Source organism: Asterias amurensis, chromosome 6 (assembly GCF_032118995.1).
Source record: "Asterias amurensis chromosome 6, ASM3211899v1".
NCBI lineage: Eukaryota > Metazoa > Echinodermata > Asteroidea > Forcipulatida > Asteriidae > Asterias > Asterias amurensis.
This window is the reverse complement of record NC_092653.1, coordinates 17,111,804-17,125,763: the sequence shown is the minus strand read 5'-3', so window position 1 is coordinate 17,125,763 and position 13,960 is coordinate 17,111,804. Positions and strand designations below refer to the sequence as shown.

The 13,960-nt window shown below is 40.9% G+C and overlaps 1 protein-coding gene across 2 annotated transcripts; it reads right to left on the bottom strand.

Moving 5' to 3' along the window:
- Nucleotides 1–419: 419 nt before the first annotated feature.
- On the bottom strand, nucleotides 420–11,565 carry LOC139939020 (uncharacterized). 2 transcript variants are annotated; one of them, XM_071934731.1, is made up of 3 exons: nucleotides 11,384–11,565; nucleotides 6,026–6,280; nucleotides 420–5,487 (listed from the first exon to the last, which is right to left on the bottom strand). In XM_071934731.1, exon 3 carries the CDS (start codon nucleotides 5,045–5,047, stop codon nucleotides 3,944–3,946), a length of 1,104 nt encoding a protein of 367 aa, XP_071790832.1. In that variant the 5' UTR covers nucleotides 5,048–5,487; nucleotides 6,026–6,280; nucleotides 11,384–11,565; the 3' UTR covers nucleotides 420–3,943. Both variants share the same exon structure in this region, with proteins under 2 accessions (XP_071790832.1, XP_071790833.1).
- Nucleotides 11,566–13,960: the final 2,395 nt, after the last annotated feature.

The window sequence follows — 13,960 nt, the reverse complement described above, 5'->3', positions numbered from 1 at the left end:
TTTTACAATGAAACACTTTCTGTGGGCTCTTAAATCTGTCTATAGAATATTTTGAGGGCCTACAAAATATTAATGAGCTCGACGCTCTGTTTTATCCTATTTGGTGGGGTGCACCCGTCGGTAAGCATCCTATAGCCTGAACATCTGGGCCACACTTCGAATAGCGGCCTCTCTGAGTATTCTTTCCAGGGTAATTAGCAAAACTTCCCAACGGCTGGCCTACCAAAATTGGAAGAAACAGTTTAGTTGTCTGAAAATAATATATCTGATTGGCTTTCAAGAGGCTGAGACACTATGAATATTATGTTGTTGAATATTTAGCATAATTTTTGATCGAATGACAACTGAGGGTACTATTTAAAAAATAAAATAAACACAATCGTGATTTTATTTTGAATAGCTTTCTGTTTATTTGCAAAGTTACTTCATAGCTTATTAATTGTTCTTAAAGTTACCAATGAAGTATATAGAAATAGTTCTCGATACTTTTTAGTAAAATTTATAAAACTTGCTTAATAAGTGAGTAGGCCTACCAATGTAAAATAGAACTTCGGATAGGCTAAATGCTGTAAACTTGGGTAAATCTCCTTGGTTTTCGCGAAATCTGTAGCAAATTATTACCAGACACTGCTACATATTACTTCATAGCTTATTAATTGTTCTTAAAGTTACCAATGAAGTATATAGAAATAGTTCTCGATACTTTTTAGTAAAATTTATAAAACTTGCTTAATAAGTGAGTAGGCCTACCAATGTAAAATAGAACTTCGGATAGGCTAAATGCTGTAAACTTGGGTAAATCTCCTTGGTTTTCGCGAAATCTGTAGCAAATTATTACCAGACACTGCTACATATTAGTCGTGCTGGTATGTATGTTTACACACAATAATAAAATTAATGCAAATAATTATTTCGAAAATCACACAATTTAACATAATATCCTTCCTCTTGTACAGAAGCACACAACAAACAAATAAAACAACACAATTGTTGGGATCCCCAGATCACAGTTAAGACACACTACGGGTACTTCATCATAATTTAGCACAACACGTGATCAATTGGTGTTATGATAGGTGTCATTTTATGTGTTCTAGTTATCTCAAATCTTTTAAAGGCAGTGGACACTATTGGTAATTGTCAAAGACTAGTCTTCACTGTTGGTGTATCTCAACATAATGCATAAAATAACAAACCTGTGAAAATTCGAGCTCAATCGGTCATCGAAAGTGAGAGATACTACTGACGGAAAAAACACCCTTGAAAAGCCCGGTTCATACTTCCTGCGAATGCAAATGCGATACGAATGCTGACGTCACAAATTCGTAACAAAAAGTTCGCAGCAGTTGCCCTCCGCTCAACTCACCTGCGAATATCGCTGCGACATGAGGGTTGTGACCTCCCATTCACGTTAAATTCGCTTCGCATTCGCATTCGCATGAAGTATGAACCGGGCTTCAGACGAAGTTGTGTGCGTTTAGATGGTTGATTTCGAGACCTCAAGTTCTAAATCTGAGGTCTCGAAATCAAATTCGTGGAAAATTACTTCTTTCTCGAAAACTATGGCACTTCAGAGGGAGCCATTTCTCACAATGTGTTATACCATCAACCTCTCCTCATTACTCGTCACCAAGAAAGGTTTTATGCTAATAACTATTTTGAGTAATTACCAATAGTGTCCAGTGCTTTTAAGGGTTTCGAGGGGAGTGTGTTTAAATGCAACATTTGTTATTTGTTGTCTTTTCAAGGGGGGGGGGGGAGTCCAGTGACACAAATCGAGCATAACAATTACAATTATACAATGTAATTATAGTTCTAATTAATCTTCGAAACAAGAAAATATATTCTTTTGGACTAATATAAGTTCCCATAATAGACGGTTATGAAGTACACTGTTGTACACATTTAAAAAGAGATATTTACATACACCACGATACATACAATTACAAAAAACTGGTTAATTATAGCCAGGCTTAATACCCCGTTATAACACAGCACTACAACCGAAACAAAATTAGGAACTCGTTTTGGGGAACTATAAAGTTTTTCTTTACTTTTTGGTGGGAGAAATGTAATGCATGTATGACGTGATAAGTTGTTGGCCAATAAGAAGACGCAATACCATAGATGAACGCCCCACGACCCACACACACACATAATGGGTGCGTTCGTTTAGCTCCCCTGGGTCTACCCCGGTGTGTGGCGTGTTTTTTTCCCAGGACAAACATGTGCAGATAATTACCCACGTTCGTCCTGAAAAAAAAAACCGCCACACACCGGGGTTGACCCAAGGAAGCTAAACGAACGCACCCATTGGTGCACTAAAAAGTCACGTGATAAGGACAACTTATAGAAGGTGCATATATGAATAACTAATTAAATAAACGAGTTGCTAAAGGCGCTTCGCGGCTTCGCCGCTCGCGCTTGTCTTTTTTTCGTGCGTGACATCTGGGGGTGCCGCCGCCGCGTGCGCCTTGATTAAAGGCGGCACCCACGTTTCCTTTAAAATGTTTTTTTTTTTTTTTTTTTTTGCCACCGAGTGCCATCGTCATCGTTGGACCGGCAGACCAATACATAACATAGTACATTCAAATAATATACATTGCAGCCTTAAAATGCAAATGAACTTACTACATAGCCTAGTGAAGCATACAATTACGGTTCATAAACACATTTCTAAAAAAGCAGATATACACCCATCCCTTGAGACACATAGTACTAAACACACAGTTAAGTAAATTTTACAAAGAGTAAAATTTGGTTACACTCAAGAACCAAAATACAGACTAAAATGCCTCCCAAAACAAGCGAGATTCTTTTAATAATAGTTTTGCAATAGCCCACCCCATGTTCACCAGTTGACCTCATCACCAAATCGCAAACCCGAGTCCCGCCTCTCAACAAAACAGTACATTAGTATTAATACAGAATGTACATGTGTCAGAAATCAACGCACACAACCATACCCTGCCAAACCTTATACCTCCATATTGAAGTAGTGCCACAGTAACAAGATTTGTTGTCTTTAAAGACATTGGACACTATTGGTAATAGTCAAAGACCAGTCTTCTCACTTGCTGTATCTCAACATATGCATAAAATAGCAAACCTGTGAAAATTTGAGCTCAATCGTTCATCGAAGTTGCGAGATAATAATGAAAGTAAAAACACCCCAGTCACACGAAGTTGTGTGCTTTCAGATGCTTGATTTCAAGACCTCAAATTCTAAATCTGAGGTCTTGAAATCAAATTCATGTAAAATTACTTCTTTCTAAAAAACAACGTTTCTTCAAAGGGAGCCGTTTCTCACAATGTTTTATACTATCAACCTCTCCCCATCACTCATTACCAAGTAAGGTTTTATGCTAATAATTATTTTGAGAAATTACCAATAGTGTCCAATGCCTTTAAGCGCCTAATAAAGAATTAGGTAACGACAATGCTACGACGACTTGTAAATAGTCGCTCTTAATCATTTGCTATAGCAAAAGATGAATTACACGAGAAAATGCTTTAATAATATTATTAATGTGGCCTCTTATAAGCGCCCAGGTCAGTCATGCATGACGCTCAAGGCGCTTCACAAGCTAAATTTATACAAATACAAAAGAAAGTACAATATTGAACGAATCATTATTAATCATGATTGTCAGAGTCGCACATGGTTCAAGCGCCGAGTATAGGTCAAGGTACGGCTCACTCGCGACGTACTATAAGTTCAAAAAATTTGCGAGTCCTTTTGTCACGTATTTCCGTATTCTTAAAATGGAATCACCCTACCCTAAAATGAAAAAGACATAGAAAGAAATGTACTTTCTCCGTAAGAATAGAGTAGGGCCTATATGAAAGTAAAGTCCTCGGCAGTTCGGATGTTCTTTAGAGATATAATTTGCATCTGGATGATATCCAGTCTTTATTATTGGTTATAGCACATATTAGTAAACTATATAGTGTCCCACTTCTTCAGTTTGCACCATTGGGCGAAGTGTTTGCAGTTATTTAGTACCAAGGAGTACTCGTAAACACCAAGCACACTCTTGGACCTAGCCCTTGCAAGAACTCTGTCGGGTGGGAAACAATCTTGGTCATTGTATATAACTCTATACACGGGTTCACGGAAATCAACCTCTTCCTCAACTATACCTTTCTCGTATGTACTATGGATAACCATGACTTGTTTGCTTTCTTGATCGCATGAGACAACTATAGCATGGTGTCTCGGGTGGAAAAGGTTTGTGAACACAACAATTTGGTCCCCCGGGTTCAGGTCCACGATGCGCACTTCTCTGTTTCCAATTGTCCTGGCAATCGCACGACCAATTGGAGGCCCAATAAAGGAACCAGCTGATTTTACTGCAGTTTTACTAACTGAATCACCAACAAACCATCCAATAAACCCTCCTATGCTCATCCCTAAGCCCGGGAATTGGAACGTCCAACCATCAGCAGGCCCTGCCACATCCCCTTGACCCAAGTATACAGCTAGTCCGGCACAGACCAATGCTGAAGACACTTTACGTGTGACGGTTTTGGCGAAGTCTTTAAGGGACAACTCATCTTGTTTCCTCTGTTTATAAGACTCACTCATGTCCAAAACGCATGCGAAACCTGCCATTGCTATAATGGCATAAGCTTCCGTGTTGTCCAGTGAGAGTCCAGGCAAAGTCTCTTCCAGCGACATACCAACTTGCCTCTGTGCATTCAGAACCTGCTCTACCAATTCCCAATCAGCCAGGTTTCTCACATCGCCAGCAATATCCCCAATGTGAACCAATACATACCCTGTAATTACGTTTAATGATTGTTCTGCCACTTCTTTTACCTTCTCACAAAACCATTGTTTCTGTGAGCTCTCTGCAACTCCGATTTTACATTGAGAAGCAAATGATTCGCAGTTATCGTTTGCAACACTGTATCCTTTATCACCTACTCTGCACTTGGCACGAGCAATGACGAGCTCTGTTGGGTTAGCATTGGTCATTTCCTCTCCATACTCGTGGCGATGTAGCTTACCTTTTTGATCGTCCAAACGTATATCTTGTTCCATTATTTGTTTTGTACAGCACCCCCATTTTACCTTATTCCAGTGAATCACACTGATAACTCCAGGAGTGTCTTTATTAACTCCCGATACTATGGCATGATGCCATATGCAGTATGGACGTTCCCATGCGATGTGGTCTCCTACCTTCAAGACATCTAACGGTCCGATTTCCTGCCGAAAACCATTTTCCGGAAATATCGGGCTCTTCTCTACAGGTACTTCAAGCTATTTCTTGAGGGTTGTTCCATCTACTTCAACACTTGGACGTTTATTTTTTAGATCTGGATGGAACAGGTATTTATCTTCGAGCCATTCCTGGCCGCAAGGGACGCAGCAGATGCCAATAAGTGGATACTGCTCATCTGGACTGTAACCGAAGTAACGCCTGAACTTCAGAGATTCATTATTACCACACGGGCAGGGAGGATTTTGCTGCAATGGTTCTGTAAAGTGCGAAAGCAAAATTAATCACAACCAGTCAAAACACATAATATTGTATTTGTTTGTTTCTATATTGTGATTGCTGTTTGGGAGTATCGTGATTCGTACTCAGAATGGAGTCACGATGTTCAATATTTCAGACTAGGGATTCGGACTCAACAATCAGGACTCTGTATAAGGAGAATGGACGGGAAAGACTACAAATACTTTTTGTTTCCATTGTTTTATAAGAAACCAAATATCAGGTTTCTGTGGCCCAAATGGCTCGGGACTCGAACTCAACCCAAAGTTATTTAGACTTGGAATCAAACTCGACCCTTGGGACTCGGGACTTGGAACCGAACTCGACCCAACGTTATCGGGACTTGGAATCAAACTCGACCCAAAGGACTTTGGAGTTGTAATTGTAATCGAACTCGACCCAAGCTACTCTTGACTTGGAATCTAACTCGGACTCAAATTTGCAGTATATGACGACTCATAAAAATAGTTTTCAAAAGTTTACACAATGTTTCCTCTTAAATATTTTTAGGATCTTACCTAGTTCTGGTGAAAGGTCGATACCAACCGCTAAGCCAGTTCTCCATAAGAACCTCACAGGGTCCAATCCGTTGTATTTCGGCTTCCATGCTTCTAACATCTTCATAGCCTGATCAACAGGGTCATCCTGTGAGTCAACTTTATATTTGGTGACAATTTGAGCATTAAGTTGTTCGGCCATATCCCTCAAAGGTCCCGCCCCAATTTTTCTTGCCACTTTTTCCATGGTTTCATCATCATCCAGAACTTCTACGGCTGGAGGTAAAACAAAAATGTTGGTTTTATCCATATCGATGCGTGTTAGCACTGTATACTAGTACTTACCCGAGCTCTGTGAAAAAAATAACAGGCACATCTCGGGTGGAATTCGAACCCATGACCTGTGCAACTCAAGAGCAGTGTCTAATCAAGTTGCATGGATCTAAATTATGTGATGGATAAGCGCCTTCCGAGTCAATTTGATTTCCTTCATCACAATGAATGAATAAATAAGGGAATAAAAGTGTAGCGACGAGTTCTTACACGGCCGTTTGAAGCCGGCAGGGTCGTTGCCGTGTGATAAAGGCCTGATCCGTATAGGCGAGGGCCTTTAGCGCACGGCAACGATCCTGCAAGGTTTTAAACAGACGTTTAAAGTCACCTGGAAGTGGTATTTGTCAAAATAAAGCTTTTTTCACTAAAATATGTGTTTTGATGAGTGGAATATGAATAAACAATTAACTAAGGTTTAAAAAAAATTAGTTTCCGTGTTTTTTCCAAATTTGAAAATAAGCCCGACCCGAGGGGCGCTGTTCGTGACGTCAATCGAGGCGCGATGCACAAGATAGTGACGCTTGGCGCAAGCTTAAAACATGCCCTCTGAGTTGAAACAATACCTGATTTTTTTTTTCCACGTTAGGCAAATGCTCCTTTAGGTTCTTTACGTATTTCAGGTACCTTCTTCGACTTCCCCACTAGATGAAAAAATTGTTGGGATGGCGTCATGTTTTAGAAAAGAACTTTTCTCTTCATGTCAAAATGTGTAGTGTATTCCGGATTCTCGAAGCACGACGGCTCGAAGTGTTTGCTGCACAGCGCTGGAAAAGACTTGCAAACTGACCCCATCTTTAGTTGTTTTGCTGCATCCAGCAGCAATACACCTGGTCGACATTGCCGGGAAAATGCAAGATTTTTTTTTTTCGAAACGTACAAACTCACGACTAGGACTTGAATGTACTGGCACGTACGTGTGTTCGATGTTCGATCGAAGCAAAGTCTGCCTCGATTGACGTCACAAGAGGGGTAGACGGAGTCACCCCCACACAACTGTTTTTTTTCTACTCTTTAATTCCCATTCATTAAATGCCCTTTTGTTAAAAATAAAAAACGTTAAAAAAATACTATTACAGACACTTTGACAGTTGAAAGTTTGAGGTTTGAAATATTTTGAAGAGTCTGTTGCGCGTGGGTTGTGTGTTCGCGCGCGCGCGCTTAGAAATAGATTACACGCGCGCTTAGAAATAGATTACGCGCTGTTACTAAGGGAATAATTAATATGCAACCTCGTTCCACGGGGTGATCGATCTCGCCGCACCATTTTTTCCCAGCATGCCTTGCTCGATCATAACCCCTGGAAGTGTAACTTCAAAATTAGTCTGGTCCCCTGACCAAAGATTCCTTGACGTCTCTTGTTAAAAATCTTAGGTCAGGTATCACCTACGGTTAAAAATAGAGCATGACGCAACTTGTCAGGGTCGGGGGTCATCTCCAGGGAAACCATGTCTGCACTGTATCGTACTAGTTGCGATAACGTAACCCTCCTCCCGACGGCCGCCAGGCCGGAGGGGGTTACGAGATTATTTTGATCGGCAATTAATGACAATCTGGTTCACGTATAATTAAGACAGCTAGTCACCAGATTTACCCCATTTTTACCACTTTCAAAAATCATGAAACTTAATCCTCAATCAATGTCTAATGAACACTCAAGTCAAAACACCTTTGAAAAAATATTTTTGAAAAAAGGGACAAAAGCTTACCATCAGATCCCGGAGCGATTTCCCAGGTTTATATATTTTGAACTTGTCGCATCGCTTTGCAAACGCTTTATTTAGGCACAACGCCTGCATTGGCAATAACTGGCATAAAAACTCCTGGATATACGGCCGACAGGACTGACATTACAAGTCCGTACCGAACATCATCGATACTGTCCGAATGTTGACGACAACACGTTCGGAACATTTCGGATAACTTCGAAAAAAGGAGGAATTCCTCCTTTTTTGTCACGTAATTTTGGATGATACCGGACCCTAAATTCGACAGAGCCTAGTCGGAAATTTTGGGGTCTGGGAACCAGACTACTTCAAAATATCCAAATATAAGGGCTGTTACAATTAGTTCTGTGGTTGATCTGTTCTGTGTTGGGCGTTATTCGCGCACGGGCTGGATGCGCTGTGTGTAATAAACATTGATCTCCATTATATATACTGGAGATCAATGGTAATAAAAGCCATAAACTTGCCTTGGCGTTCAGTGTTGCGTGATGAATACGTACATCTTTATACACACGCGTATCGACTTATAGAGCTTTTTGAAGACGCACAGCGTTTTGCGCAAGCGCAAACTGTTGAATGAGGTGCACTGTGGGATAGATATGGATCAAATTTGGATACCAGCTAGACCACAATGCACCTTATTCCAAGCTTTACGCGCGCGCCCCAGTATTTGCGAAAAGGTCTATAGAGGTATGCACTAAGCAGACGCGCAATCGCGTCTGCGTCACGCACCCATTAGCCGTGTACAAAACAGCGCGATGTTCCCTCATTTTGCCAACCAAAACGTTAGTGCGCACGCGCTATGTGCAATTTCATGGGAAGGGTCTATTAAAGACACGGATCGGAGTTTCCCTCCCAGGGGTTAGAGACGTACGCAGAGCTAGCGTGATACGGCGCGCTGCCCATGGTAGCAAGGTTGATAAATATGTGCTTGGCCGGTTTTAAACAGAGTGTTAATACACCGGCAAAGCACATCTTTATTCCCATTCATAAATACCTTTTCGGTCAAAATACATCAACACTTTTTGGTCCAAAAGCAAATCAACGCAAAAATCATATAACTGTTCAGTGATTTTTTTCAACAAAACAACCCCTCCAGCTATGAAATGGTAAGGCACTTGTCACGATTTATATGTAATTTAAGAAAAACACTTTTTGAAATGTACCAACTCACAACTTGGACGTACAAGTACTTTGCACGTGTGTTTACCATACGCATTGCAGGCAAAGTCTGCCTCGATTGACGTCACAAAAGGGGTAGCCCCCCAAACAACTTTATATATTTTTTAAACATATAAATCGTGACAAACAATTACTAAAAAAATTGTTTTATTGTTTGTAAGCATATACTCTTAAGTTTGAAAAAAAAAAATTATATTTCCAGGTGACTTTAATATTAATATTATTTCTTTCATTAATGAAAGAAAAAACACCCTTTTCGCACGAAGTTGTGTGCTTTCAGGTGCTTGATTTTGAAACATCAAATTCTAAATCTGAGTTCTCGAAATTAAATTCGTGTAAAATTACTTCTTTCTCGAAAACTACTTCAGAGCCGTGTCTCACAATGTTTTATACTATCGACAGCTCCTCATTACTCATTACCAAGTACGGTTTTATGCTAATAATTATTTTGAGTAATTACCAATAGAGTCCACTGCCTTTAAATACATCTAAAAACTACAAAGATAGAACCTATCCTCCATGTTTTCACAATTTTTAGCGTACTAGATAGAGCATGGGGCCCAAAGCGTTACTCAGAGGGTCCACTAAATCTGTTACCGTCCGTTTGGACGCCAGGAAGTAATAATATTCACGATTTTTGGGGCGCACATAGCTGATGAACATCGAGTGAGTGCATGTTCTGCAAAAACCTTGGCCGTGGCGTGACCCCATTCAATAGACTGATTGCGCTCCGTGCGTCACGTGACCTATTAGTGGGTATTGGATGTATACAAAAACGGCGCACTGCATATAAACGTGCGTTAAAAACACATGATTACTGTTGCAATTTTTGGCTAAAAAATCACTGAATAATATTCCGAATATTCCGAATATTCCGGAGTTTGTCATGTGAGACCTTACCGATGGCCGAACAATCAGTTCCACCAAATAGGAAATTACATGAGAATGTTCACACGAATGTCATGTGTTTGGCACGGAAAGTGTGGTTTTACATTGCCCTCATTCTAATGATTTTCCTGCCAATATTTTCAATACAAATCTCATTATGAAGCTGCAAATCTTTTTTTGTTCACCCTCAATATATTTGATTTGAAGGGGTAGGCCTAGCTGTCAGCTATATGAGTCGGACAACTTCGCGATCTCCCTTATCACAGCCTTACTTCACGCCGTGCACAACGCAAAATCCACGGCGCGTGAGCGCGCTCAAACCTCAGTAATTATTACGTAGTTAACCATGATCTGAAAAGAAACCTCTTTTGTAGTAGAATACTGGGAACATCAAACAGCAAATGTGATTTAAATCAATGTCACAATATTCAACTTTATAAAAAGGGCTCCGTTTTTAGTTAACAGTGTTATTTAATGAAAATACAGCCATTAATGATGGTCCATCAGTACTAGTCTTCCCATGTCTTTACTATAAAAACGTGCGTTAAAAAGACATGATTACCGTTGCAATTTTTGGCATAAAAATAGACTTAATTCTCGAAATCACTGAAGAATATTCCGAAGTTTTGTCACATGAGACCTTACCGATGGCTGAACAATGCCAGTAATGGGTAAACACAGTTCCACTAGGAAATTCCAAGAGAATGTTCACACGATGTCATTTTTGTGTGCACGGAAAGTGTGGTCTTACATTGCTCTCATTCTAATGATTTCCTGCCAATATTTTCAATAAAAATCTCATTATGAAGCTGCAAATCTCTTTATTTTCACCCTCAAAATATTTGATTTGAAGGGGTAGGCCTAGCTGTCAGCGATGAGTCGAACCTTCGCGATCTCCCTTATCACAGCCTAACTTGACGCCGTGCACAACGCAAAATCCATGGCGCGTAAGCTCGCTCAACCTCAGTGTAATTTACGTAGTCTAACCATACTCTCAAAAGAAACCTCTTTTGTAGTGAAATACTGGAAACATCAAACAGCAAATATGATTTAAATCAATGTCACAATATTCAACTCCGTTTTAATAGTCAAAAGTGTAATTTAATGAAAATACAGCCAATTATGGTCCATCGGTACGAGTCTTCCCATGTCTTTACTGTGTAGCTGTGTTTTTCTATACCCACTATAGGTCAGGTGATCACAATCATTGGTAGCGCAATCGGTCTATATAGGCCTACTGTATTTCCCATACCTTTCGATTTGAACCTTTTTCGTGGTATTCCATCATCTGTGTCCGTATCCCTATCCTTGAACCTTTTTGGTGGTCTTCCATCATCTGTGTCCGTATCCCTATCCATGTTTTGAAGGCAAAATCACTCTAAGATAAGCGTGAAAGTTGCGATGAATGTTGCTCTAAATTTACCAACACTAATATTGCAATAACGTCACAAATTAATGTTCCGACTTCCGCCACTTGGTGTTTTTTAGACTTGTGGACAAGTCGTCAATGGTCTGCCGCGGTACTGCTCTCGCGAAATCACTGCGATCGCGCGAACTGTTGGTTGCCGATTACCAACTCCCCCCCCCCCCCCCGCGCTAAATGGGACCGTAGTCGTTGGAGCATGCAGTAGTATAGTCTCGAGGATACCGCGGGAATCGCGGGGAGATTCGGCCCACCGCGACAGACGTAAATTTTAACGACTTGTCCACAAGTCTAGGTACTTCTAACAATGCGACTATCCATTAATAATGGGTTAGGGCGTTTCCAGTAGCTACCGGTGGTATTTTTTCAGCTCAGTAGGGCCTACCGGTAGACTTGTGGACAAGTCGTTAAATGTGTGTGATAGCGTTCCGACTCTCCCTGCGATTCCCGCGGTATTCTCGCGAAACTACTGATGAATGGACCAGCATTATTAGAACTTGACGCTCAGTCAATGTATGAGGAAACTCTTAAGACCCCTTGCAATACGCGCAGCGTACAAATGTGCCTATCCTGGGTGTCATTTTGGGTGTATATAAGAACAAACATGCACAAAAGAGAGTTGACACCATAGAGTTAAACTCTATGAGTTATAAACTCTATGTTGTCAACTCTCTTTTGTACATGTTTTGGTCTTACCCCAAAATACGCGCATTGTTCGGAGGCGTGTTCTGTATTGTGTAAGAAATCAATAGGAGACTTTCTGAGACGATATGTGGCAGCAGATTTACCGGGTAAATCCACAGTACGGCAACTTTATCGCAACAGCAACCTATCAGCAAAGAATGTCACATTAATGATGGGAATACCCATTGACGGTGCGCAGTAGAGATTTTGAACAATTATCTGCCGGATTCTGCCCCCGGTACGTTCGAATGTATGCTTTGACGTCATTGCAGGGGCTCAACCGGGTCATCAGCCCCTTACTCTTGGTCAGCCCCAATAATGCACTGCTTGTGGAACGGGTCTTGGGACTGGCCCGAGGTGCGTGACTTCACCACGAGAGTAGACTTGATTCAAGTCCCATTCTCGTGTGAGAGGTCCCTAAGCATATCACGTCAATTTACAACGAACCAACCCGTAGCACAGTATAGTGCGCGCTCGCCGTCAAAATGTGGTCCCGAGAATGGGACTTGCCGAGGTCGATCGTTTCTTACTCTGCACGTTGTTACTGGAAAATCTTAACCCACAAAAACAGCAAAATGAACTAGTCTTCTTTTTGGGTGCGTTTGATTAGTCAACACATATCACGCAGCAATGTTACATATTCATAAGCATTGCTACATTTATATATCATGCAGGCAAGACATCGTCAAGTCCCTGTCCCGCGTGCGGAACAGGTTTTGGGACTTGGGACTTGAGTCAAGTCTACCACGAGAGGCGAGTGATCGTTCGATTAGCTCTTGTCAGGGTCCCACCCGAGTGAGCACCACGGGGTCGACCAAGGGAAGCTCGAACGAAATGAATACTTTCAGAGGCCCAATTTCAAAACCGCGGCTTCAGCTTTGGGTTCGGTTTCAGATTCCGTTCTCTCGTCTGAAGCCTAGAGCCCGTACGCAAAGCACGTGCAATTATCAAAGCAACTGCGGGGAGAAGCTAGCCTGAGCTGAACTGGAGCCGAAGCTGTGGATTAAAAAAGGGCCGTAGCCGTTTTGTGATCGTGTATATTAAGGTAAAAAATATGTACAAAAGAGAAGCCTATACATCGACCATCCAAATGCTTTCTGAGATGATTTTTTAGGTTAATGTGTCGTCGAGTTTGGATTAGAGAGCACGTGGTATACACTCAGAAAACAAATGGTAAAAAGATGTTATGTAAAAAAAGTTGTGTAGTGTAAGAAACTACCTAAATTAAGTAAAACACGGCCAAAAACATGTACTGATTTGTAGTGTAAAAAAATCTATACATGTTTTGAGAGTAAGTATTGCAGTTAACCAAAGTTATGTAAGATTTACCGAAGTAAAGAGAAACTTTACATGGCATTGGTAGGTCTTACTATAGGAACTGTGAAAAGAATCCGGTGTTTACATGCAAGTTATGTTTTTTGTTTTTCCCCTCGTGTGCGCACGCGCGTCTGCGTGACAAGTTGCTAACGTCTCAGTCCATGCAGTCATGTCGTTCGTGCTCGTCGAGCAAAAGTAACAAGAATGGAGATTTTTGCTCCTAGGTGGACGTATTAAAAGGTGAGTTTCTCAAAAGTTGTTACGATCTACAGTCATATCTACTGATGTGTGTCGTATTATTATTTGTTAGTGTTTACAACCATTCTGACCTACATGTTTGCCATGAACTTGAAAATGTATACAGCGCTATAGTACTGCTATAGCAAAACGACATGTTGCAACACG

Coding starts and splice junctions, on each gene's coding strand:
- LOC139939020 (XM_071934731.1), bottom strand. CDS start 5,047: ATGGAACAAGATATACGTTTGGACGATCAAAAAGGTAAGCTACATCGC.